Raw genomic sequence first — 27,668 nt, forward strand, 5'->3', positions numbered from 1 at the left:
CCCTCGAACCTTTAGTGCAAAAAATAAGACAAGAACAAATTTGTTCAATTTCAATTAAAGGCACCCATCATGCAATATCTCTCTACGCAGAAGACATTTTACTGTATTTTACAGATTTCGGTGCAATCCCAAATATACTAGAAACATTTAACATTTAGTTTTGGGAGATTTTCAGGGTACAGGATCAACTGGTCCAAATCATCTCTTTTGCCATTAAATAATAAAGCTCAAAATATTTCGATACCCTCAGCTATTCCAATCACAAATCAGATTATTTACTTAGGGATTGTTATACGGTCTTATAAGAAATTGTACATATAAATTATGAGAAAGTCTTTCAAAAGCTTAAAAGAGATGTTGACAGATGGAGGACACTTCCAGCATCATTGCAATCTAGAGTCTCGACTGTGAAGATGAATATATTACCTAGGGTCAACTTTCTTAGTGCAATGATTCCTTTGCCCCCTCTGGTAAAGTGGTGGAAAAGACTCGATTCTTTAATTTGTACTTTTCTTTGGAATGGCAAACAACCAAAGCTAAAAATGACTACACTGCAATGCACTGAAATGGAGGGAGGTCTCTCTCTTCCTAACTTTGAGTTATATCATAAAGCTTTCCACTTGCGTGCAGTCAAGACATGGTTTGACTCTTTGGTTTATACACCCTGTAGAGAAATAGAAGCAGCCATCGTCAGACCAATGAGACTTGAAGATATACTTTTTTTCTGGACTTTCTTTGAAGTATTGTAAGCAATCATTCGGTCCTATTGTGACAAACACCATTAACACTTTTAGAGAAGTTGAGAAATTATTAAGGTACAATAACAAATGGTACCTACAGACTCCTTTATGGCATAATAGGAACATCAAATGTGGTTTTGAACCATTCATGTCAGAGCAGTGGTCAAAGCAGGGAATAAGGACTCTTGCTGATATATGGGATGATAAAGGTATGCTTGGCTTCCAATATATAGTTGCATCTTTTAATGTACCTGCATCATCCTTTTTTTTGTTCTTGCAACTGCGTTCAGCCCTTAGAGCATATGGAGTCCCGTGGGGAAAAGCTCTCAAAGCACATCCACTTTACAGCTGGTTTTTTAACCCCTCTCAGCAAAGGATAGTGTCATCTGTTTATGCTCATCTTCTTGAAGTTAAGCAAAAACAATTACCACTGCCATAATTTGGGTAAGGGAGCTATCTTTAGATCAGATTGACTGGGTGCCGGTATGGAAAAATATATTCAGCGCATCAAAAAATCCAAACCATCAGTTAATTCATTTCAAATTTTGTCATAGATTGTACAGGACACCAAAGAAACGCTTCCTCATTAAATTATCTCCAAATCCCCACTGTAGTTTTTGCCCTTACCAACAAGTGGGAACATTTATGCATATGGTGTGGGAATGTGAGAAGGTTTATGAGTTTTGGGGAAAGATTTTGTCAGTATTGTCTGATATCATAAGAAAAGATATACCAGTGCAACCAGTTGTGCTTCTTCTAAATGATGATTCCAATTTAGGTTTCACTGAGTTATAAAGAAAGATCTGGCTGGCAGGTCTAACATCTGCCAAAAAGATAATTGCGCAAAGATGGCTCCCTCCCAATACTTTATCTGTGCGACAGTGGCTACTTCAGTTTCATGATATAGTAATGTTAGAATTTTCAAGCAAGAGCCTCAACATTTGAAGCATGGAAAGCTGCTGCAGAAGCACTGATAGAAAAGCTTCAAGATGGAAGAATTTAATTAGGGGTTTAGTTTAGACTTTTGGACCTCTGATGATTTGTATGTTGTTCTACTTAAGTGTCTCATAATGCAATCTGTTTTTTGGTTTTTTTTAACAATTAGTGGCCTGGGTCTGGGGGACCACTGGGGGGTTAGGGGGGGTTCAGAGGGTCAACTTTTTGTTTTTGTTCATTGTGAAAAATCTTTTGGACAATTGTATGTGACCCTATCTGTTAAAAAGCAATAAAAAAAATCTAGCCCAAAAAAAAAGAAATTTTCATTTGCTAAGATTTCATTTTTTGCAGTGTAGAGACCCATTATGGTGTCCCTACAAATCTTCCACATAGTGCTTCAGAGCCATGGGCTGGCCTGGGCATGCTTTTTTCTGCAAGACCAGATAGGTTGATCAATATCAATAGCATCAATATCTTTGGTAGGAATGCTGGGTTAAGCCACAGTGACACGTTTGAATTCCAGTTCCCAATGGAGGCACTGTGTGTTGCCCATTACCACACACAACTTGCAGGATACCAGAGCGTACTTGTGGCCAGTAAAAAAGCTGTCTTAAGTGAAAGCTACTGTATGTTTGCATCTTCCATTGGTTCATATGGCAAGTTGCACAAACTGCTTAGCACTAATTCCAGATCCTACTGTGGGATCACTGTTGCGCATGAGGACTGGAGATGTTCCACACCTTTAAGGAAACTTTGGAATAGTTTATGTGATCCTAGTGAAAATCCATTGATCTGTCCCCTGTAGGCAGTGCACGATAAGGGGTTTATGCAAGATAAGGAGTGAAAAAACTCTTTGGTTCAGTGCACTTTTCTGTACAGAACCAGTGCACTGACAGGGCACATAGGTAACTGACAAGTCAAAAACATCAACAACCAGAGGGCCCATGATCTGTTCAGCCAGAATGGGGATTTCAGCAGCACTTGTTGCGTAGTCTGTTGAACGCTCTGCAGTGTCATCCATAACAGTGGTGGCAGTTAGAAGGCATTCATTTGTGCGGCAAGTCTTGCCACCAGTCCTAGTGATTCAACATTTGAGATCTGCAGCTCTGTCAGGCTCATTACACACTGTTGAGTCTATCCACATAGTAGCCAGTCATCCAGATAAGAGTGTGTGCACAGACCCTGCCATTGCAGCGGTTCTAGGGCAACTACCCTGGGAAGTAAAGTTTTCTGGTCCATGTACTATTTCCTGTTCTTTTTTTAATTGTCTGTTTTTCACGTAGCGACTGCACTTCTGCAGTCAGTATAGCCAATTTACTCTGGTCTTGTGCCTCTGAGGGGCAGACCCCTGTGTGTGACAGTGGAGTGATTTCATGCGATTTCAGAATCGAGGTCAGGATCCCTGGCAGTTAGATTTTAAAATTATGCTTTAGAGGCTTGATCATGCTTTGCTCTGGCATGAATACACCTTTATATTCTAGGCTCCTGTGGTGGCACCAATGTGGTGCAACCCATGTAGCTCCTTCCACAAAGGCAATCAGTCTTTGAAACCTCAACGGGAATAATGTCTCCATGGGAATAATGCTCTTTGTATCAAACAGAAGGAGGAAATCATTCAATGCCTCCTGGGGCTGTGTGCCAAAGACCTGTCCAGGCACCAATGGCAGTGGGTGCAGCATGTTTTTACCAGGCTCCAACAATGGCATCTGAGTCAACCAAACTTGTCTTATCTGTGTTAGTAGCCCCACTGATTTGCTGGCCTATAGTATCATATGCTTTACAAACCAGCAGATCAGCTCCTTTATATTCTGGCTGTATACAGCAAGGTTTTTCCATCTTTAAGCTTCATCAGCCTGTACTACTAATGAGGTGTCTGGTCTCTCAACCACACCACTGATGCACCTTAACACCAGTTTGTAGTGCATTCAGTGTTGCTACTGTGCCACTACCCATGCCCACTGCCAGTTCCTCTGTGTTCCAATGAAAAGGCACTTTCTCATATTCCATGGGATTGCTCAGAGGTGTCTCCTGCCCACATTTGTACTTGCCACTGCAACACAGTTAAGGTGTTTAGCTTTTCTTTTTAATGGGCTCTGCAGCTGTATCTACTTTTAGCTTCACTCCTTGCTGTTGTCACACAGAGCCAGAAGAAGGTGATGAATAGACAGCGCTTCACGCGTCACCAACAGCATTATGGTGCAGCTAGGGCAGGGCTCCATAAGTGCTTGTTGCAGATATTCAGGTCCCAAAACAATCTGGGCATTGATCATGTCAATCGTCCATCAGGGCTTGGCAGAAATAAAAACACTCTTCATTTGAGCCTGAAACACAAAATAGGTTGAGAAAGTTGGCAATGTACACAAGCAATAATTTTATAACTAAGATTAGTTACTCTGCATCCACTGCACTCATGCTGCTCCATACCACCTTACATAAAACAATAAACAATAGTCCATGTACCTTGTTCAGCAACACAATCATGGTGAAGTTAGTAATAAGTCAACTATGAGAACTATCCCGCTTTAACGCAAGCTCTTTGATGGTGTAGGTTTTAAAAATAACAAGATTACCAAAAATGAATGTGTGCTATATTCAGTTTCTTCCTCAACTCCTCGGCAAAACAAGAATGGGAAAGTGGATGAAGTGATGTGACGGGGTCTTTTATAGGCTATACCCCAGAGGTCACAGTCATGAGGTGAGGACGTTGCTATTAGTACTCAGCAAGAAAACAAGCAAAACGAAGAACTCAGTTTGTACCAAAGGAAACAGCCCTGGCAGTCCAGAGCAAAAGGAATGAGAGCAACAATACTGCAAAATAATTATATTGTAAAAATAATATTTTACAAAAACAATGGTATATATAACGATAAACTATTCTAATCCACATACACACATACTGTATGTGATTAGTATTTAATATTGTTATTATTATTATTATTATTATTATTATTATTATTATTATTATTATTGATAGTACTATATGATATTCTGGGGATGATATTTTGTTGTAAGAAGGCTCTGAAACATTTTATAACCATTTAACTTTTGAAAACATTTTGTCGAATGAGTTGTGGTGAATTTGAACATTTACACGTTATTTACATTTGTATTGTCATATTGCGTTTGAGTGATCCAATGCTTTAGATTTTTTGGGTTTAAAAACTGTGTGTGTATGTGTGTATGTTTACATACTTTTGTATTTAAAAACGCGGAAATGTAGTAGTAGCGTTTCAGAACTTCCGGTGAGATAGTGAATAATGACAGCAAATAGATCTCACAGTGTCCCTCAACCCACAAATATTTCAAATATCCGTACTTTCCTTAATCTCCCAAAGATGTGCTTGTGTTATTCGCCAGGATGAGTCTGTAGCAGCATTTCCCACTGTTATTAATGTGGGGAACTTGATCTTTCACCGATCAAATGAACAGAGGACATGCAAAGAATTGTAATCTTCCGCGTTGCTATGACGTTACGGCGCCCCGCACTCCGGTTTCGTGAGTCTCCGCCCATCCTGAGCTCAGCTCATCCGTCCGCATACTGCAGAATGCACGGGAAAACAGGAACAAACCATTCCCCCAAGAGGGGAGCACTGCAGAAATAGTTCAGCTTATTGGAACCCTTACCACAAATCTTGCATAAAACGAATCCTTATTCTGAGTGAAATGTTATTTTAACAAACGATTTTTTTCTGGATACATCATTTTGCTGTTAATAATAACATTTGAAAGAGCTGATTTTAAGACCCCCTTTCGTGGCCGCCTCATCGGTTCATCCACCAAGCTGCCATGTTGGTTTGAGGGATCGTTGTTGCTGTGGGAGTTCGGGATGAAAGTTTATATTTTGCAGTTTCTCGAATATTGAAACGTCCAAACTGACTTGTATCCGCGGGATTATAAGTTTTGTTTGTGAAGAGGGTTGGAGTGGAGAAAACACAAGCTGTGAGTTGGCTCTTTGCGGAATGCAGTTCCAGGATGGGCCGAGTGCAGGCCACGATGATGTCTGATCGCATATATTTCACATAAAAAAACTTTAGCAGGATACAAACAGCAGGACTCATCGGCCTCGTGCAACATGAGCGCACCAACACCTCAGAGGAGGCTGGCTAATGTGGGCTCTTTGCTTCTCACCCCGCAGGAGAACGAGTGTCTCTTCAACTACCTTGGCAGGAAATGCATCGTAAGTTCAGCATACTGCGACTTTTGCTTCAAGTTCAGTTGCCAACTCTGTTGTATGACCGTGTTAAATTTGGCAGGGGATTTCGCCGTGGTCGCTCTGCTCCATGGACGTGTTCATAGCGGTGTTTGTTTTGATGCTAAGCTAACCCGTGTAGCCTGTGTTAGCTGGCATTGACATGGGGAGATCAGACTTCCTCGACCAGGCTGCTCGGTCATGGAAAGTGAATTCCGCCTGAGGGGAGCTGCTCTAACAGGGGTTACAGAAACACCTCGCTCTTGTAGGTCTCTCGTTAAGTGTTAGCTGTTTCTGCTGCCGGTTATCCACTGCATCTCGACTTCCAGTGCACTAGCGAGCAGTTAGTTTCCCCCTGCAGTGTAGGCCGGAGCGCCGGGTTTGTTTACCTCAGGCACTGGGTCTCCATCTGTATGTGCTACAGCCATGACCACTGTACAGGGAGATTCAGTACCTCATTCAACACTGGAAGTTTTGCTCTTTCTCAGATAAATAATACCCGACGTAATTATAACAGCTAATGATGCTAGGCACGTAGCATGAAGCATACAGTGTTTAAAAAATAGTGTTCATTTACTAGCTAGTTACTAAGCTAACCATTAATGTTAGCTTAAATAACCTAATTTACTGTATTAGTTAACAGTTACAAAGTCTTCATGAAGAAACCTGAAATAATGTTAAAAAAAAAAAAAACAAGAAACATTTATATATTTTGTTTATTTGTTAACTAAATACACTTGCATTAACTAGTGTTTTTCATCCATGACTGAAAACCAGGCTATATAATTAGCATATGGTAATATGTTGGTGATATGATCAGACAAATACAGGAAAAATAGATGGCACCATTCATGAGCTTATGAATACAAAAATGTATGATTTTTGCTAATTAACCATTATAAACATTTTAAATGATATTATTTCAGTCAGTGTGGGCTGATTTTTACCTCAGGGACAGAATAAATGTTGAGTTAAAAAACAGCTTGGTCTTTATTGTTTGTTTTTTATTAAATATATCAATTAATAGAAGCATTAATTATTTTAATATTATGTATGTTGTATTACTGTTGAGGTGCATGGCTTATCAGGGAACCTTAATGTAAAACGTAAAGCTTATGACAAGCTAACTTGTTGTCATGTCACTGCTTTCTTATGTAATAACAGTAACTCAGAAGTCAGAAGAGTTTAATTTGGTAATTGTTGTTTTCAGGCTAGCAACCATTTTTCTTAGTTGTAGTTTATGAAACTGTCTTTTTCAGCGTTGGGTTGAAATGTTCGAATGCTCCAGTAGAGTCTGTAGGAAGTGTTGTGGGGCCGCCGGGCACTCTGGGGACTAATAGGCCTGTTTGGGATTTGAACTATTTCCTGCCGTTGTGTCCCAGGCAACAGTAAATCACTTGCGGGGAAGCATTCACCACTACTTCATTTTTGTCTCATTTCTGTCCAACAGGTAAAGTTTGTGGTACCAGTTTTGTACAATGAAGGCAGTTCATTCCAGCTCAGGAATGATCACACTCCTTTGCTTGTCCAAGCTAAAAAGAATCTGCTGAAATCAGCAACTTTTTTGTGCAGAGTCAAGTTTGAGTGCCATATATTTAGAGAAGTGTTCAGGAAAACTTCCATTAAGCAAGTAATGTTAGTTTTACAATAAATAAAATGACAGTTATCAGAGTCGAATGTGACTCTTGGATTGAAAGGCAAGCACTGATGGATGAAACACAGGCTACCTCTTGATACACAGCAGGAATGCAGATACAAGTGCTTGGAAAACTGGGTTATGTTTTTGTCTTAGTACAGACAAGAGTGAAAAGAGAGTTTAGTTTAGCATGGGAATATGGCTGCACAATATATAATTAGTTGTGTAAATCGATGTAATATGAACGTATACACAATATTGGCCATGATAATGGCGATATCACAGAAGACTGCATTATGCAAACAGGTGAGAGATAAGCAGGCACTAAATGGTTTATTGTGTGGTGTAGGTCTATCAGTATCACATGCTTCATGTGAGTAGAAAGGGGTCTTGGAGTTTGATGAATCGCACCAGATCCATTTATAAAGCGTTCACCAGTGTATAATATATTGTATATTGACATCGCATGATGTGTTCCTATGTAACTGCAATATTTTTTTCAATACACTCTTTATAAAGGTACCAAATAAAAATACCAAACTGTACTTTTCCTCGTGCCATCTTTTGTAATTTTAGTGTGTTTCTTCTTTTTTGTTCACCTGGAAACAGGACTATAATGTAATTTAAGCTATGTAATTAGACCTCTGATGGTCATTTAAGGCTTTATTCTAAAAGCTAATGAAAGGTACACCACAAGCACCTTCCCAGGTAAAAGATACCTATTAAAGGTACAAAAGATGTACCGTTGATGGTATCATCTCAGTGACAGGACAAATACAGTTTGGTACCTTTATTTCTGAGAGTGTATTGTCCAGCCCTAGATCAACACTAGCGCCATAATCAATTTCCAAATTTCTAAACCTAACCCTAACCCATTTATTTCTTTTTCATTTCTAGTTGGGAATAGTAACTTACCATACATTCTCATTTCCCATCCTATTTAGATTTCTTGTCCATGCTGGATGGAGCTAAAGAGGCAATTGACAGTACAAGCGCAATGTTCACTCGAGAACACACAGCCACAGAGCTAGGCCATAAAGTGGGCTTTTATAGGGACAACTGAATATGAGACACGACAGCGGGGTCCATTTCCAGCAGTCATGCGTCCATTCATTGCTGCTTTCTGAACAAGCACTGAAATCTGAAAGCAGAGAGTGTGGATCAAGTCCAATTCAGACAATTGGGGAAAAAAGGAGGGGGTATGTCAGGGGGTGGGCAGAAGGGAGGAAGAGAGGGTGGAGAGAGGTCCAAACAGGGATGTGTGCATAGTCAGCAGTCTTTATGGACAGGAAGTGAACTGATCTGACTCCTCCACTGCAAGGTTTTTGCTTGAAGGAAAAATAATGCTGAGCAAGTGCTGATCTCTGTTCAGATTTCCATGTTAGCACCAGCCGAATTACTGTAAAATAGCGTTTCTAAACTGAGCTGAACGTTCAAGGTTCGTTTAAAAATAAAGCGAATGCAGTTAAATTCAAGTTTAGAGTGTTAATGTTATGCAGTCAGTTAAACTTTTGCATTTAAAAGACTTATTCGTTTCTATGAATACTTGAACCTGTCGCCTGTGGTCTGACACAGAAGCTGGTGATATTGGATTGAGTCTGATGACCTCCCTCCCCAGAGCATGTCTCCGTAGACCCGTTTGCTCTCTGTTTTGGGTTTCCACCGAGCCACTGAGCTGGCTATGCATTTCTTTTAGTCAGAATATCCTAATGCTGAGAGTGCTTTTTTCGAGCAGGAAGCAGTTTTCCCTGTTTGAGATGAAGAAAAGCCATGTGTCGTTATTACTGCTGTTACTGACGTGGCAGTTTAGCACACAGATTGAATTACTTTCCTGTCTTGTTTGTCTTAGTTAGCTGCCTACTTTGGCATATTTTTCACATTGGTATTTTCCAGGCCAGTTTCATAAGTTATTACCCTGTTAATCCTGTGATATTTCTGACAATGACTTTGACTTTTGTCTGTATTGTGTGTGTGTGTGTGTGTGTGTGTGTGTGTGTAAGCAAGCACATTTGTCCATGGAAAATTTTTCATCTTCTCTGCGATCTTGGCTTTGTTCCCTTTGACTGCATTGCCAAGACGTTGGCCTGTTTTTTTGCCTTTGCTAGCCTGTGTCCTAGAGGACACAACTTACTGCTGCTCTCTTTTACGTGTGGCACACACACTCACAGAGTCAATGCAGACATTGTAATGCTTCTTTGTTATTACTCTAGTTCTTATTATACATTTAGTAAGTTTCAGTAAGGTTTTTTATTCCGGCATTACTCGTGCTTCAAGGTATTTATATTTCACAATAGACAGAGTCTGTTTCTAGTGCCAAGCAGATACATCCAACTGAAAACATGGAACAAAATCCTGATGGTCAGCAAAACTGTGTGAGACCAGCCAAAGTTCAGGGAAACGGTAATGTTCAGTGAGCACCTGAAGAGGAAAACATCCTGTGGCTAGTGCGTATGGTACCTTAACTCCATAAGGCGAGATGAGTAGCATTAACATGACCATTAGTAATACAACCATTAACATGCAAGTTAGTTACATAAGGGTTAAAGTAACAAATCTTCAGTAAGAAGTGGTGGAAAAATGTGCCAATTAAAAACTCAGCAGTCCATTAGAAATGTAATCTAAAAGCACTTTACAGACGATTATCATTTCTGTTATCTCTGTGTTATTTTATCATTTAAGCAAGCATTTAGGCTCAGTGCCATATGGAACATTTTTGTTACCTCCTTCTCAGTTCTAGCCCTGTTGGCTATTTCCAATCTGCCAGGCTTCTGCGGCATGAATGCTTTTAGACAGGTCTTTGTTCTTAAAAAAGAATGAAAGTAAAGAGCATACACAGTCTGCTGATGAGTAAATATTGAGTTTCGATCTCTTTATTTGATTCAGTGGGAAATGGCTTTCATAATCCCTGTGTACTTATGCTGGTTTTGTTTTATTAAAATATTCAAATACATTCCACTTTTTTTGTTTTTAAAAAAATATTTGAACAGGGTCATTATAATAATGAATTCTCTATTTGCAACTTGTTGCTCATTATTAATGGCCAACATTAAATATAAAAACAGCTTGTATGGTCCTAGACTGCAGTCAGTCAGTCTAGTTATTGACTGTAATATTATCTGACTCAAGTTGAATTTGCTTTGTAGCGTGCAGCTTTGTGTTTGACTGGAAGCTCTGCTTGTGTTTTTGGTAGACTCTGTGTTCAGCAGTGGTGCAGGTGTATGCAGCAGACAGAGGTCCTTCTTGGAGCAAACGATGCTGTGGAGTGGCCTGCTTGGTGAAAGACAACCCTCAGCGGTCTTATTTCATCCGTGTGTTCGATATCAAGGTGAGTCTGCTGCAGATATCCCTCAGGCTTTAGGTGTGTGTTATAGTCAAATTCCAAATCACGAATGTCGCACATATGCGTACATGTACAGGAATGGAGAATGAACATTATTCAGTTCATTATTCGTTCTTGTTTTATTTTGTTTTGCAGGATGGAAAAACTAAGTTCGAGCAGGAGCTGTACACTAATTTTACAAGCAATAGTTCAAGACCTTACTTTATCACATTTCCAGGGGATGTAAGTCCTATTTGCTTCTAATCATACTATTGTCCCACTAAGCTTTCTGAATTAGAGTGCTCTATGTGAGAGACTTTCTTTTCTACAGAGGTAAGATCAACTTTAGATGATGGCTAGTCACATGGCCTACTGTGTATATTATATTTTTATGCCAAGCTTATTTCCTATCTTCTGATGTTTATGACCTTTTATCTCAACTCATGGTGTTATCGTAATCAGTTATAAAGCACACATTTCACATGTGTCTCTTTGGGCAGCAGTTTTATGATGAACAGCCTCGGGAGGCGCTTGAGCTATTTAAACACTGTGGCATTTCTCAGTGAAGATAAATGGAACAGGGATTGTGATCTGTATCCACAATAAGAAAATTGCAATATCACAGTCTATCTTTGAAATAGTTATTATGCCTAGCCAGCAGTATCAGCAAGCAAAATGAAGGCATTAATGACTAAGCGAAGCTCTGTGGTTCTGCGGTTTATGCCTGCCTTTGATCCCCAGTGATTACAGAAACCGAAATAAAATGTATTATTTAGTGGGCTTTTAACATTAAACATTTTAATACACTGTTCCGTTTCAGCATTCCTTGTCAGTCAGTTATCTTATCAAAACATCTACAGTGCTTGTTTTATAACTTTTGAATGTCATTTTTAGTTTTTCCACTGCATGTGTGTTGATCTCCACCGCAGAACACGTGTAGTCTGAAAGGCTGTCTGTGCTCTGTGCTTTTCAGTCTTGCCAGATCGGCCTGAATTTTGCTAATGAAGAGGAAGCAAAACGATTCCGCGTTGCCCTTAATGACCTCCTCAGCAGACGACAGAAGAAAACCGGTGATTATGCCAGTCTTTCTTTTGACTTCTTGCATTTCTTACTTTTATCCTTCGTGCACAAGCGTCACATGGTGATGTGATTTTTTTTTTTTTACTAGTTCATATCTACTTCATAAACTCTTTACAAATAAATATACTCATACAATATTTATGATGCTAGCACATCTAGGAGTGTATATCCTTTATGATGATGTAGCGTAATAAGGAAATCTGATGTTATAGTGTACCCTTACTTTATGCAATATCAGTATTGATGATTGTCATAAAATGTTAGTGTGTGCACATCCGTTAAACATACTATATAATTTGTATTATAGCTTGGATAGTTGCTGTTATTTTGCACACTTTAACAATAGCGTAGCAGTTAGCACTGATAAGTTCACAACGTGTCCAAACCAGAAGTAATTCTGCACAGAGCCAGCCGCACCCTTTCACACAACAAACCTGAACCCGAAGAATTCACTGTTGTCTGATATTCCATATGTTATCACTAACTGATAATATCTAACTGCTAGGAGATATGCCTATTGCTAATCATTTATATTTTGCTGCTAGTTTAGTTAGAAACAGTCTATTTTTTTTTACCTGAAATTATTTTTTTTATTATTGTTGAGTTAACTGAGTGGGGGTGGGTTCTAATATTTGATTAATTAATTATATAATCAGTAGTGGCTCATGACCATAGTTTTTGGTGGGGCAGGACAAAATTAATGACAACATATCTTCAAACAAAATTTAGTCAAGAAACACTTATTCTATAGGCTACTGTCTAGTGAATTTTAGAGGAGTTTCATAATAGGCAGTTGAGAGTTGGCAACATTAAGTCATCCAGCATAGTCTAGCGGCTGGTTTTGAGTGGTTTTTAGACGTACCTACAAAAACCACTTAAAAGACTAGCGCAAAAAATTTGGGCATTGGAAAAGGGAGACACGACTCTTCTTTTCCTCAGCCTTTGGTTGGGGAGAAAAGTATTTCTAATGTACGCATATCATTTGCTCCATATCCCCCTTTCCCTCTCCCAATCTTTGCAAAATATCTTACAATAGAAGTGGTTCTGTACATCATAGACACACTTCCTGCATTTAAACGTTGCCATTTTGCAGAAATTTAATTCATAAAGGATTTAATTCATAGTATTTTCAAGATCTTGGAAGACGCGGAGTATTGTTAAACTTGCCCAATCTGGCAACCCTGTTATTAACGGTCCCACTTCAATAGAGCGGGCACGGTGCAGCGTGATTCCTGCCTCCGTGGGCCTCTGTTAGCACTTACTGCGGTTCCCATTTTTGCAGTAATAAGTCTATGCCGGTAAATGGGGCAGTGAAAAGCAAACCAATGAACAGAAAATAAGCTTATATCTGTCAAACAGCATTACTGTCAAATCGCTGGTCACTCATAAGAGGTAATTAGTATTTCGCTGGAATTTAAAATATATGGCGTTGTGAATGAGGGTTTTATGAATATTTGTTCAACAGCTGGTATAAATAGAGCGGCTCTGCCCCACCTGCCCCTATGGACGAGCCGCCACTCTATAGAATTAGTTATTTTTGAATTGTTGAGGTGAAGCACTTACTCCACAATAAACTTAAACCTTTATAAATGTTTATAAACCTTTATAAATTTTATATGTGGCTTCATTTACTTTTTTCTTTGAGGCTACAAGTTGTAATTCCTTTTCCTTAGTCTGTAGATTTAATTCTGCAGACTAAGGAAATGACAGTCCTTCTCCTGTCGTGAGCACAGTGCACACGTTCTCCCTCCTTCTCTCTCTCTCCCTCTTGCTCTCTCCCTCCCTCTCGCTCGCGCTCCCTCTCTGTCTCGCTCTCTCACTCGCGTGCTCTCTCTCTCTCTCTCTCTCTCTCTCTCTCTCTTTCTCTCGCTCACTCTCTCTCCTGTGTGGCTTATGTCCAGTTCTTCCTGCTCTGTTTTGCATGCTGGGCTTTGAAGTTTGAGGTTTTCTGTGTGTGGAGCGTCTTTCAGACAGGGCTCCATGCTTACTGTCGCTTATCGTTAGACCTGTTCTCCCTATTCTCCCTATTCTCACACCTCTCTGATTGTATGTCATGAGCCTTTTGGTATTTATTCCCCAAAAAAACAATTATGTCTGTAAGACAAAAAAAAAAAAATCAGAGGTGAGATTTAATCTTGCCTCATAAATGTGTAGTAGTATTCATGTACCTGAATACTTCTCATCTGCTTTAGTCTTCTTACAGGTGTCTCTCAGTCTGATCCTTAACAAACTAACCTCACACTAAATAAATATCACCTGACTTTTAATTCCCTTTCTGCTGAAAAGTTCTTACATTTGACTCGCCCCAATATTTTAACTTTGTTGATTTTGTTTTTGCAGAGAAAAGGCGTGACCCACCAAATGGTATGTGTTCTAGTACTTGCATTCAATGCTAATTTTAATTTTGAAAATTTATTTTAATTCAGTAGTTGTTCCTGTAGTGGCACAAATGTTACAAAATACAGTGAAACAAATAGAGAAATCTTCTCATACTGCACTGATATTGTATATGACCTGGACACGTGTTCAGCCCTGTCTTGTTTATACAATACATGCTATTATGAATAGTTACATACGGTTGATTAATAAAAATAACTAAAAATTTGGTTTTCTGTTTGACATTCACGTCGAACTAATATGACACCAGCTGGGGATGCCAGACTCAATATCATTGCCCCAAGTTAGTGCTGTGATCTGCCCAGAAAACCTCAAACATCATCATCATCATTCATCTCAACTCACAGTATACTGTTTATAGCATGAAAAAAAAAAAAACTATTCCCATATGTGCCTCATCAACCAAACATTCTATCAGCAGTGTGCTGTTTGGCATTAAAAAGCAGTAGTGATGGAGATAGTGAGGCAAGACTCAAGCAGGCTACACTGGGTAATGTTCTGTTACTGGTGCTCTGGAAGTGTTGGATTGTAACGTCCCAGATTGTAACTGGGACAGTGTCTTATGGAAAGAATAATTTCTTATGAGTTATTCTCAGAACAAAAGGGTTTATTTCTGAACATTTCCTTTCCAAAATGTAGATTTAAAAAAAAAAAAATGAATAAGCTACACTATCTACAATAATCCAATTGAATCCTCTGTTGCTGGAAGGAAGGAATTTTTCTTCCTCTATTTCCAAAGATGCCTTCCAATTTCCTTTTTAAATAAGAATTGTTGCCTTAATTCTTTGTCAGTCAAGCTTAATGAAATTAGGTTAATTTGACTTGATGTGGGTTAGGTTTGTCTGTAATCATGCTCAGCCTGTGTATATTCTGTAATGTGGAGTGAATTTCTTTTTCTTTGTTGATTTAAGGCTTAAAAAAGCCACCGGTCTTTTCTGGGGTCTATACCATCATAGCGAGCTGTGTTTTTTTAGGCCAGAGTGTGGTGTGACACAACTTCAGAAACACCATACCTGTACTCGAGGTAGAACTCGGGCCCCATCAGGCTCTTCCACGTTCCACATGCTGCTTGGCAGAACAGTAAAGTAACAGTCAGTTCTTGTAGGGGGATAATAACCAAGTGCAGTGTAAATGACCTAAATTAATGTTTATTTGTGACATTTTTGTTTCTTCTATCCATGCTCTGCTACAGTGAAATATGAGATTTTTTTCCTTCCATTATTTATCAGTCCCTGTACATCATGGATCATCAATTAGATTTGACCTTGGTACACATTCTCGCAGGGCATAGGCTATTTGCGGTCCCTCTTTACTTTTTTTCACTTCGCACTGTTTTTCCTGACTCTTGGCTTGCAGACACACACGTAGGTCTTCATTTTTACAGATTCTAAATATATTTTAATGTAACTGGAAAAAATCTTTTGGAGAATGAGCTGGGGCAAGAGGAAACTTGCAGACTGGCATATGATGATTCTGGTTCGGCATGTGCAGTACTGCCACCTTGTGGACACTCTGATTTTTCAGGAGACGTATGATGTCAAAACTCTATGTAAACATCTGCACACAATGCCTGCACATGTGCACAGATTTGCAAAGCATATATATAAATCAACCTTTAGACATTGTACTGATACAATACTTCTGTCATTTTATGAGTCGTTAAAAATTTTTTGTCCTCTTCTCTCCCTCCTGACTTTTTATGTCACAAAGAAAATTCTTGGAAATTGGCATGATTCTTATTTTAATTACAAAAACAAGGATCTTTGTCCTGAACTACGTCCAAGATGCTTTAAACTGAGATAGAATTAAAGTTTGTATTGTCAGGCGTGTATATGTGTGTGTGTGAGATGCACTGTTGGCTGTGGATGGCTTGTAGAACACCCCCTCAGTGTCTGTGCATGGAAAGAATAAGTTGTTGTTGGCAACACAAACTCTGAGAACTCAGCCAGCAGGACTGTCTCTCTGCTCAGCAATATGGGTAACAGAACTGGGATTTAAAATGATGTTCTAGCTAACAGTCTTTATTTTATGTGCTGTGTCCAGGACCCACGTTGCCAATGGCGACAGTGGACATCAAGAACCCAGAAATTAACAATGTGAGCTTCCACAACAATTCCCACATGAACAACATGGTGCACAGTAGCCTTAACAAGAAAGAGAAGAAGGTGAAAGGCAAGAGGAAGAAACTGACAAAGGCTGACATTGGGACTCCTAGCAATTTCCAGTAAGTCCTTTCATTCTTTCAGCATCTGGGCTACCTTAAGGTGTCTGTTCAAGTTTTGTGTGCTGGAATATATTGTTTCTTTGTACTTGCACATAACTGCTGGTTATTAATCTGTGGTCACGATGCACATAAAATGACTGAAATAATATGAGACAAATTAATCTTTTCTGTCTGCATTGGTTTATCGTGCTGTGTCCATACATACCAACACGGGCTCTCTCATGCCTCTTAACAGACACATCGGCCATGTAGGCTGGGACCCAAACACAGGCTTCGATGTAAGTACCACAAGGGTTTGCTCTGTCACTCGTGCTCACCCTCACATGCATGCATACTGAAGTGGCTCTTTTTTGGAACACAATGCCGACCTGTGTGGCAGTGGCATGTCAGAGAGTGAATGGCCTTGTGTTCACACAGGCTCTGCTCTAATTCTATTACACACTCTCATCCCACACAGCAAGTGGCATGTTACAGTTTATATCTCTGCACTGTACTTCTATCCTCATATTACTTCCATATTGCTGTCTCTGCGTTGTAGTTGGTACGTAGAATATATACCACAGCTTAAAAAGAAGCACGCCAAGAAGACATTTCTTAATATAAAGAAAGCAATGTACATCCAAATCTGTACATCCTAATACATCCAATTTACATCTTAAAAAAAAAAAAAAAAAAAAAAAAAAAAAAAACACACAGACTATCATGGTGACTGTAGTACAGTTAGTTTTTTGTGTAATGGGTCATCCTACTACCACAAAGAGCCTGCCACAAGGTGTCAGGATTAGACTAAATGTCTGTCCCAGTCAGTAACACAGCATAATCCAACCACCCAGTAATGCTACATAATCAAAATTTCTACACAATTTTCTGTATTTATCAATTTCAGCACATGTCTGTAAACACAAACCTTATTATTCGTTTGCTCGGTGTATACATAGCATTTATTAAAGAAAAACACATGCATGTATTCTAATTTAGATATGATACCAGTAAGGAATGGCTTGATTATTTGAATCAATTAATTTTTTTTGATGGAAGTTTGAAAACAAAATGTTTTTCATTGATAAGAAGAGGAGTTTAATACTTGTGCTATTGTTATTTCTGAAATTTGATATGAAATTGATTGCTCATGCCTACGTTTCAGCTGAATAACCTGGACCCAGAGCTGAAGAACCTGTTTGACATGTGCGGCATCTCTGAAGCACAGCTCAAAGACAAGAAAACGTCAAAAGTGATTTATGACTTCATCGAGAAGAAGGGAGGCGTGGAGGCCGTCAAGAATGAACTGAAGAGACAAGGTGAGCACTTAACATCACTCCTGTCATTTTCACAGGTCATTAAAGTGTGAAATACATCCCACAGACATATTAATTACACATTTGTTTGAAATTGTAAGCAGCATAAGGTAATACAGATTTAATTGGGGCAGCTCTTAGTGATTTTTACAGGAACGTAAATGGATTCCTTAAGCAATATTACTAGAGGGAGTGGTTTCACACTGAATATAAAAATGGCTATTTGGCTGGCCAACTTAAAATATTTGGTTAGGACTCTATGAGTTAACAAAAAACTTGCCAAGCCGCATAACGAGATTACTAATTACTAATAATTACAAGATATACATCTATATTTATGAGTTTTCTCTATTGGCAGACATAAAAATGGAATGATTACATACACTTGTTGTTCTTCTTCTTTTGGTTGCTCCCATTAGGGGTCACCACAGCAGATCATTGGTCCACATATTTGATTTGGCACAATTTTTACGCCGGATGCCCTTCCTGACGCAACCCTCCCAAATTTATCCGGGCTTTGGACCGGCACTGGGAGTGCACTTTCCTGTGCGTTTCCTTGGCCTGGATTCAAACCCGGGCCGCGGCAGTGAGAGCGCAATGGCCTAATCACTAGTCCTCCAGGGACCTGAATGATCACGTACACTATATGGCCAAAAGTTTGTGGACACCTGACCATCACATCCCAATCTGTCTTTGAACCTCCCATTCCAAAACTATGGATATGGTTCCCTCTTTGCTGCTAATAACAGCCTCCACTCTTCTGGGCTGTGGGGATTTGTGCCCATTCAGCCACAAGAGAATTATTGAGGGAAGGGTCTGAAGTCAGGCGAGGAGGCATGGAGTGCAGCTGGAGTTCCAGTACATCCCAAAGGTGTTCGGTGAGGTTGAGTTCAGGGCTCAGTGCAGGCTACTTGTGTTCTTATGCACCAGCCTTGGCAGACCAAGTCTTTATGGACCTTCCTTTGTGCACAGGAGCATTGTCATGCTGGAAAAACATTGGGCTAGGTCTGTTAGTTCCAGTGATGGGAAATTGTCTTTGTATGCTGTAGCATTACATTCTTTACAATTGTGTCCTTCCACCTTTACTGCAACAATTTGGGACAGGTACACATCTGGGTGTGATGGTCAGGTGTCCACATACTATTGGCCATATAGTTTATGTGTTGAATCCAGATCCAATCCCAGGAGCACTGGGCAGGAATGAGGCAGGAATACACACTGGATGGGATTCAAACCTTGGCAATTTGGCATAGCCAGTCCACCTACTGAATTTTTTTTTGGGGGAGATAGGAAGAAACTGAAGTACCTGGAGGAGCTCCTAGCGTACATTACTATAGCCTACCAGTCAGGACAAATATAGTGGTCCAAATATTTGCGCAATATCACATGAGCAAAAGTGCTGTTGTACTGCATATCAGCAGTATTGTGAGTGTGATTGCGAGTGTGATATCGCTTTAAATAAAAAAATAATACAGAGTAACTGACATTTCAGACACAGTATGGCCAAATGTTTTGGGTTTTTTATTTTGCACCGGCAATGAAAATACTTCCTAGAGAATTCACAGCTGGATGGAGTGTTGCGGGTTGCCGTGCAGCGCGCAGACTGACTGACAGCCCGTAGTAAGTGTAGTAACGGTTTCAGTGTAACAGGCTATTGTGAACACAGACAAGCAGAGTGATACAAACAGTGAAATGTACCAGTGCGATTATACTAAATATCAGCACTCTTGGACCGAACTTGTTCAATCAAATTAATGAGACTTTTGTATAAAATGGCAATAACAGGGAAAATATGTATGGACGGCTATTGAATTTCAGTAAAGTCAGCTTGTTGCCATGGCTAGCTAATTGTTGATCTGCACTGGTCTCCTTTGGACGCATGATAAAGCAGATGGAATGTCCATGCAGTTGGATTCCATGCTTCTGTTTGTGAGGAATCAATATGTCACTTGTTTCTATGTGTAAACACACCCAAAAGTTAAATTTAAACACTTTAGTGACTGAGCATTTAGGTTAGCAGTTTGTTAACCATTTACTGATGGTAAAAAACTCCTGTTCCTATTTACCATGCTCTGTGAATTGTGCAAATAGCAGTTCAGAGAAAGAGTGATGAAGGACTGCTTCCAGTAAAGATCTCCTTATTACATAACATTTCTTGAAATAAAAGAATCAAGGGACTGTTTAAGCAAAGTTGTGTGTTTTATACGTCTGTGTGATTTGTCTTTAGGTCCCCCCAGGTGGAATGGTAGGTGTAGCCAACTTTTTTCTCTAGCTGGAATCTGACAGTAGATTTGCATGCACTAGATGTTTTAAGCGATTGTTAGTGTGGTGTGCAGTGTTTTGGCTGGGTTTGCTTACTAGGCTTTCACATTACTTCTTAAAGAGCCCATGAAATGTCTAAAGGATTTGGTTTAATTCCATATGTTGTTGTATTGGATGGAAAGAATGTTTATGTGGGATGATTTCAGCATTCTGGAGGGCATTTCATTGCAAACAAATAAAGTATTTGCCCCTAAGTTTCTCTGTTTCCCATGAGGTGACACTGTAAAACTAAAATGAATCTGTTAAACATGTTTTGTAATTCTGAAATGCCTAATTTTGATGCCATGGGCTCTTTAAGACTTCCTGACATATTTAATCGACGAGTGACTGCAGGCTTTGTGGCCAAGCCGGTGTGTGTAATCTAATAACTCGCTGATCATTGATGTAAAACAGTTTAAAAGACATCTAAAGAAAATAAATGTCTATTGTTTCACAGACCAATGTGTATTTAGTTGAAATAATTTGGAATAAATAAACAAATAGTTACAGTTAATGATAAAATATATAATGTAACTATTTGTAGTTCACAGAACAATAACGTGTAAAATGGCACAGGTGTGCAAAAAAAACAGCAAACTCACTACAGATGTATGTATAAGTTTTGGCACCCCTTGCCAAATCACACATTTTGTTCTCTCTTTTTTTTTTTTTTTTTTTTTTTTTTTTTTGTGTGTGTGTAGTGAAAAGAGGTAAAACACAAACTCTGTAGCAAACTGTTAAAACCATTTACTGCAAATGTTAATGAACAGTTACTTTATATTCGATTAACTTAAAAAATAAAATAGAAATTATGGCATGTACAAAAGTTTGGACACCCTTCCAGTCGTAAAATCTCAGAACTTAATTAATTCGTTAGTCTTTGATTTAGTAGTTAGGACTCATTACTCAGGTCAAACTCTGTCAGCTGATGATAATTCCAGAGCGTTATAACTTGTCTGACTGAAATATTTCTGATAAATTGTGCTAATATTCAGCAAACATGGGCTCATCCAAGCAGCTGACTGTGGATGAAATGAAGCTAATTGATGCCTACAAAGCAAGGAAAGTTTATAAAAAGATATCAAAGCCCTTCCAGCTTGCAGTTTCCATATCCAATGTCCAAAATGTCGATAAGAAATGTTAATTAGGGGGAACTGTGGAAGTCAAGGCAGATCTGGAAGACGAGAAGGAAAGCAAAGTTAAGTTTAGTGAAAAATCCCCCTCTGGTGGAAAGTATTAACTCTGCATACATTTCCTTTTCTGCATGTTTTTTGTACTGAAGAACAGCAACTAATAGGTATTTTTGTAACAATCTTTTTTTATTCTTTTTCTCCTTTAGCACCTCCACCTCCTCCGTCACGTGGCGGTCCTCCTCCCCCACCCCCTCCTCACAACTCTGGACCTCCTCCTCCCCCACCCCCAGCCCGGGGACGAGGAGCACCACCTCCCCCTCCTCCTTCCAGAGCTCCAACATCTGCTCCTCCGCCCCCTCCACCTTCCCGCCAGGGCTTTGGAGCACCTCCTCCCCCCCCTCCAAGCAGGGGCCATCCACCTCCCCCTCCTCCTGCTCATGCCAGCATGACCCCCCAGGCCCCTCAGTCTCACCCTCCACCTCCTCCACCCCCACCACCAGCAGCAGGAGGAGCACCTCCACCACCTCCTCCTCCTCCTCCTCCTGGACCCCCACCTCCACCCGAGGTGGACGGAGGTGGGGAGTCAGTGCCCTTGCCCACAGGGGGTAAGTCAGCCCTGCTGGAGCAGATCAGAGAGGGCACCCAACTGAGGAAGGTGGACCACAATAACAGCCAGCGCCCAGCATCCACCAACACGGGCCGTGACGCTCTACTTGACCAGATCCGCCAGGGCATTCAGCTCAAAACGGTCAGCAGCACTCTTTCTCGTTCAGAGATTACACATCTGCCACCATGATAACAAGACAACAACCTACACAACACTGCGTTTGGTGTACAAACTCCCCTACAGATTTAAAAGGGGTGAAAACTAAAGTATAAGTCCAAGATTCTTGACACATCAAATAAATAGCATTGGGTCATTCTAAATATTTACCAACAAATCTAATTGGGTCTGATTATAAATGCAGAGGTGCCAACATCAGTGGTGTAGTAGCATTTATTATTTTTCACTCCTGGCTCTGGCGATATGGGAGAAACCTGAAAACTATGCTTTACTGCTATTAAAGCTAAAGCAGTACTCAGACCAAACGCAAATAAAGCTCACCTACTGAAAGAGCTAATTCACTGAAGGGCAAAGGTAAACTTTGGCTTGTGAAATCAAGAGCCTTGATGGTTTGAGCCAGTAGAAACTGAGTGGGTGGGACTGTGGTGTCTTTGTCTGGTGAAAAATGGAGGAGCTGCTTATTATTATTATTAATTATTAAGCCTTCTCGTCCACCAACATGCACTAAGGATTTTGTTGTAAAAATCTCTGTGCTACGATTTTCCCGTTTAGAAATCTAGTCTCTTTGTTTTAGTCTGTAATATTGTGCTCTATTTTTGTGACCAAGAGTCATGAAACTAATAATAGAAAATGAAATGACATGAAAGTCTGTGGGGAAAAAATGATAATGGCTAATGATTAATTTCTCTGTCACTGTGAAGGTATCAGATAGTACGGACTCAGGCCCACCCACACCTGCTCCTGCATCGGGTATCGTGGGAGCACTAATGGAGGTGATGCAGAAGAGGAGCAAAGCCATCCATTCCTCAGGTAAGAGCTACTTATTAGATCTAAAGCACCCTAACTGGAATTTATTTGCATCCTCCTTGTGAACTTGTGTAAGGCAATCTCTAAGAATAAATACAACCTTGAGGACATCTAAGAATTCCTTGAAGGAATTTTAAGTGAGTCACAAGCAAGCGGACTGAGAGTATATAAATATTTAATATAGTCTGTTTAATATTAAACAGTACTTTAAATATTTAATACTTTAAATTAAAATTTAATGTTTAAATGTTAAAATTAGGCAATAAAGTTTCAGAAATATTTAACTGTAAGCAAAATATAAAATCCCAAATCTTGATATATAGGCATACATGGTCTCAATTACACTAGGTTAAATTATATAAATTCTAGATTATGCTAAGTGTAATTGGGTTCTAGAGTATGCTAGGTAAAGGTATATAGGTTCTAGATTATGGTAGCTATAGGTATTTTTTATTTATTTATTTTTTGCTAGGTATATAAATTCCAGGTTATGCTAGATACAGGTTTTAGAGTGTGCTAGGTATAATTGGGTTCTAGAGTGTGCTATGTGTAATTGGGTTCTAGAGTGTGCTATGTATAATTGGGTTCTAGAGTATGCTAGGTAAAGGTATATAGGTTCTAGATTATGGTAGGTAAAGGTATGTAAGTTACAGACTGTTGGATGGTCTGCAGGCTGAAACACCTTGTTGATGACAGAGATCAGAGGAGAATGACCAGACTTGTTTGAGCTGACAGGAAGTCTATAGTAACTCAAATAAGTAACCCAGATAAGTTCTGTCAGGCAAGAACAAGAATCTGAGGCTCTCATGGGCACAAACTCACCCAAACTGGACAGTCGAAGACTGGAAAAAGATTTTTTTTCCTAATCTCCAGCTGTCCAGTCTGGGTGAGTCTGTGCCCATGATAGCCTCAGATTGCTGTTCTTGGCTGACAGGAGTGGAACCCAGTTTGGTCTTCTGCTGTTGTAGTGCATCCACCGCAAGGTGTAAGGAGATTGTAGTGTGTGAAATTTCTAGATCAGCAGTTTCTGAAATACACAAATCACCCATTCTGGTACCAGCATCCATGCAATGACCAAAGTCACAGAGATCACACTATTTCTTCATTCTGATGTTTTGATCATCTGTATCTGCATGCTTTTTTTTGTATTGTGCTGCTGCTACATGATTGGCTGATTAGATAACTGCATGAAAGTACAGGTGTTCCTAATAAAGTGAATGGTGAATGTAGCTTATGGTAGGTATATACAGTGCATTCAGAAAGTATCCGGACCCCTTTATTTTTTTCACGTTTTATCTCTGGAGCTCAACCAGAGTGACCATCAGGTTCTTGGTCACCTCTCTTACCAAGGGCCTTCTCCCCCGATTGCTCAGTTTGGCTGGACGGCCATCTCCAGGAAGAGTCCTGGTTGTTTCAAACTTCTTCCCTTTAAGAATTCTGGAGGACACTGTGCTCTTGGGAACATACAATGCACCAGGAACTTTTCTGAAGCCTTCCCCAGATCTGTACCTCGACACAATCCTGTGTCTGAGCTCGGCAGGCAGTTCCTTTGACCTCATGACTTGGTTTTTGCTCTGATATGCATTTTCAGCTATTAGACCTTATATAGACAGGTGTGTTCCTTTCCAAATCATGTCCAATCAATTGAATTTGCCACAGGTGGACTCCAGTCAAAGTGTAGAAACATCTCAAAGATGATCCAGAGAAATGGGATGCTTTTGGTACTCACCAAATATGGCACATGCATTTAGTAAAGCCCAGGATATGAAACAATTAAAATTGTATTTATATTTCACAGACGAAGATGAGGATGATGATGAAGATGAAGACTTTGAGGACGATGATGAATGGGACGATTAGACCTCGTCTCCTTATAACTCCCACCCAGTAGAATAATTGACACTAAATTCTCACCTTTCCAAATGTACTCAAACTCTGTACATGTTCTTTCAAATCGCTGTATATTTTTGTTGCCTTTTTTTTAATAATTTGTGCAATACCTCATATAATCTGTAAAGTATTGTCATGTATCCTCTGTAAAGTAATATCCTGGAATAACCATGTGAAGTTTAATGCCAGGAAGGGTTTTCTTGACTTGTTGATTTGAATGTTTCTGTTCCCTCATTAACGAGGAAAGGGAGATGGACAGGATCCTCTATGTTCTTGTTAATTGTTGATTAACGATTGAAAACGCTATTTTCATACCCTGCTTTTCTGTACTTTTGATTTTCTTATACAAGTCCTAGTTTAGCACTCTATGTTTTGGTAAGAGGTTCTTCTATCAGAATATTTAACCCCTCCACCCAGCCACCAATCCTGTAACTGTATGTAAATGTACACTCGGCTGATAAACTACAGTTATGTTTTGCACGGATGTCGAGATGAAAGTCACTACAACGCCACATTGTGCTGCATTTTCACAGATTATTTCCTGTGGTTTTTAGTACCAGGTTAAGATTTCACTGAACACTGCACGCGACACAATAGACAGTTTTATTTTTGTTTAGTTTCTTGCTTTATGGTGTTATTGGAAAAAGATAATGCTGTAGATTGAAACTGACAAAGTTGTGAATGCAGTTTGCTTCGAAATATGATCAACGTCCCCAATAACAGTCTTTTTATTTTATTAAAGTCATATCATGAAAGAGCACTACACAAAGGGTTCAGTAACTTAAACCATTTACTATAAGCAGCTTTTAAAAAGCCAGTGCTTTTTAAAATGCATGACAAACACATGCAAGGTCAATACTAAGGATCTTTGTGTAGCAATTAATGCTGTTTTAACAGTATTTGTCTGAAGTTTGCTATCCTTCAAGGATTGTGCTGCATTAAATCTATAAAACTGACATCAAACCTTACAAATGGGTTGGAATGTGGAATGAAAACACTAAATTGTATACTTAAATAAATGGTAATATTGGTTCATTTTCTCAGTCATTTGTGTTTGTGTCAGTGTTGTTGTCAAGTCACTTACCTGCAAATCTAATTCAAGCCTCAAATCGCCAGTTCTCTTTCACAAGTCCAAGGGTGGGTTGTATTGATGTAAGGTTATGTAACATTGACAGAGCAAGTTTTACATGGGCCATTTACAAGCGTTATGACGCTCAAATCATAGATACATGGGTCAAAGGCAAGGTGCAAGTCATGAAAACTGTAACTGTTACTTAAGGCAAGACACCACAGAGTGATTAGGCTATTTTTTAACAGTAGCTGTCACAATCAGTCTTTGCCTTTTGAGTTTTATGTATTCAAATTTTTTTCAAAAGTACGTATTTAGACAAAAAGAGATTTCATCTAATTTATATACATATATATATATATATATATATATATATATATATGTACACCGATCAGCCCCAACATTAAAACCACTGACAGGTGAAGAGATTAACATTTGATTATCTTGTTAAAATGGCACCTGTCAAGGGGTGGGATATATGAGGCAGCAAGTGAACAGTCAGAGTTCTGGAAGTTGATGTGTTGGAAGCAGGAACAATGGGCAAGTGTAAGGATCTGAGCTACTTTGACACGGGCCAAATTGTGATGGCTAGACGACTGGGTCAGAGCATCTCAAACGTCATGTCTTGTGGGGCGTTCTCTGTATGCAGTCGTTACTAACTGTCTAAAGTGGTCCAAGGAAAGACAACCAGTGAACCAGTGGCAGGGTCAAGGGGGCCCAAGGCTCACTGAGGGAGTGAAGGCTAGCCCGTCTGATCTGATCCCACATAAGAGCTACTGTAGCAGAAATTGCTGAAAAAGTTAATGCTGGCTATGATAGAAGGTGTGAGAACACACAGTGCATCACAGCTTGCGGTGTATGGGGCTGCGTAGCTGCAGACCAGTCAGAGTGCCAGAGCATCAGAACTGGATCATGGAGCAATGGAAGAAGGTGGCCTGGTCTGATGAATGTTTTCTTTTACATAATGTGGACAGCCAGGTGTGTGTGCCTTGCTTATCTGGGGAAGAGATGGCACCAGGATGCACTATGGGAAGAAGGCAAGCCAGATGAGGCAGTGTGATACTCTGGGCAATGTTCTGCTGGGAAACTTTGGGTCCTGGCATTCATTTGGATGTTACTTTGGCACGTACCACCTACCTAAATATTGTTACAGACCAAGTACACCCCTTCATGGCAACGGTATTCCCTAATGGCAGTGGCCTCTTTCAGCAGGATAATGTGCCCCGCCACACTGCCAACATTGTTCAGGAATGGTGGTTTTAATCTTATGGCTGATTGGTGTATATACAGTTGAGGTCAAAAATTTACATCCCCCTTTCAGAATCTGCAAAATGCTTATTATTTTACCAAAATAAGAGGGATCATACAAAATGCATGTTATTGTTTATTTAGTGCTGACCTGAATAAGATATTTCACATAAAAGATGTTTACATATAGTCCACAAGAGAAAATAACAGCTGAATTTATAAAAATGACCCTGTTCAAAAGTTTACATACCCTTGATTCTTAATACTGTGTTGTTACCTGAATGATCCACAGCTGTGTTTTTTTGTTTAGTGATAGTTGTTCAAGAGTCCCTTGTTTGTCCTGAACAGTTAAACTGCCTGCTGTTCTTCAGAAAAATCCTTCAGGTCCCAAAAATTTTTTGGTTTTCCAGCATTTTTTGTGTATTTGAACCCTTTCCAACAATGACTGTATGATTTTGAGATCCATCTTTTCACACTGAGGACAACTGAGGGACTCATATGCAACTATTACAGAAGGTTCAAACGTTCACTGATGCTCCAGAAGGAAAAACCACGCATTAAGAGCTGGGGGGTGAAAACTTGAAAACTTTGAATTTGAAGATCAGGGTAAATTTAACTTA

General features: G+C 39.6%; 1 protein-coding gene across 3 annotated transcripts; it reads left to right on the forward strand.

The window, feature by feature from the left end:
- The first annotated feature begins 5,411 nt into the window (after nt 1–5,411).
- Nucleotides 5,412–25,774, forward strand: wasla (WASP like actin nucleation promoting factor a). Of its 3 annotated transcripts, XM_053236775.1 has the most exons (12): nt 5,412–5,853; nt 10,692–10,826; nt 10,977–11,063; nt 11,794–11,890; nt 14,241–14,264; nt 16,341–16,521; nt 16,757–16,799; nt 17,666–17,819; nt 20,044–20,061; nt 21,457–21,998; nt 22,736–22,844; nt 24,640–25,774. In XM_053236775.1, the coding sequence occupies exons 1-12, from the start codon at nt 5,749–5,751 to the stop codon at nt 24,699–24,701; spliced, it is 1,557 nt and encodes a 518-aa protein (XP_053092750.1). In that variant the 5' UTR covers nt 5,412–5,748; the 3' UTR covers nt 24,702–25,774. The 3 variants fall into 3 exon arrangements, with proteins under 3 accessions (XP_053092750.1, XP_026775023.3, XP_053092751.1); XM_026919222.3 differs by lacking the exon at nt 20,044–20,061; XM_053236776.1 differs by lacking the exon at nt 14,241–14,264.
- Nucleotides 25,775–27,668: the final 1,894 nt, after the last annotated feature.

Source organism: Pangasianodon hypophthalmus, chromosome 9, assembly GCF_027358585.1.
Source record: "Pangasianodon hypophthalmus isolate fPanHyp1 chromosome 9, fPanHyp1.pri, whole genome shotgun sequence".
In the NCBI taxonomy this organism is placed as follows: domain Eukaryota; kingdom Metazoa; phylum Chordata; class Actinopteri; order Siluriformes; family Pangasiidae; genus Pangasianodon; species Pangasianodon hypophthalmus.

Excerpts from the sequence above, each read along its gene's own strand:
- wasla (XM_053236775.1), top strand. The coding sequence starts at position 5,749 with ATGAGCGCACCAACACCTCAGAGGAGGCTGGCTAATGTGGGCTCTTTG. Across the intron at positions 10,827-10,976 it reads TCCGTGTGTTCGATATCAAG|GATGGAAAAACTAAGTTCGA; the intron begins GTGAGTCTGCTG and ends TTTGTTTTGCAG. Across the intron at positions 21,999-22,735 it reads AGGGCATTCAGCTCAAAACG|GTATCAGATAGTACGGACTC; the intron begins GTCAGCAGCACT and ends GTCACTGTGAAG.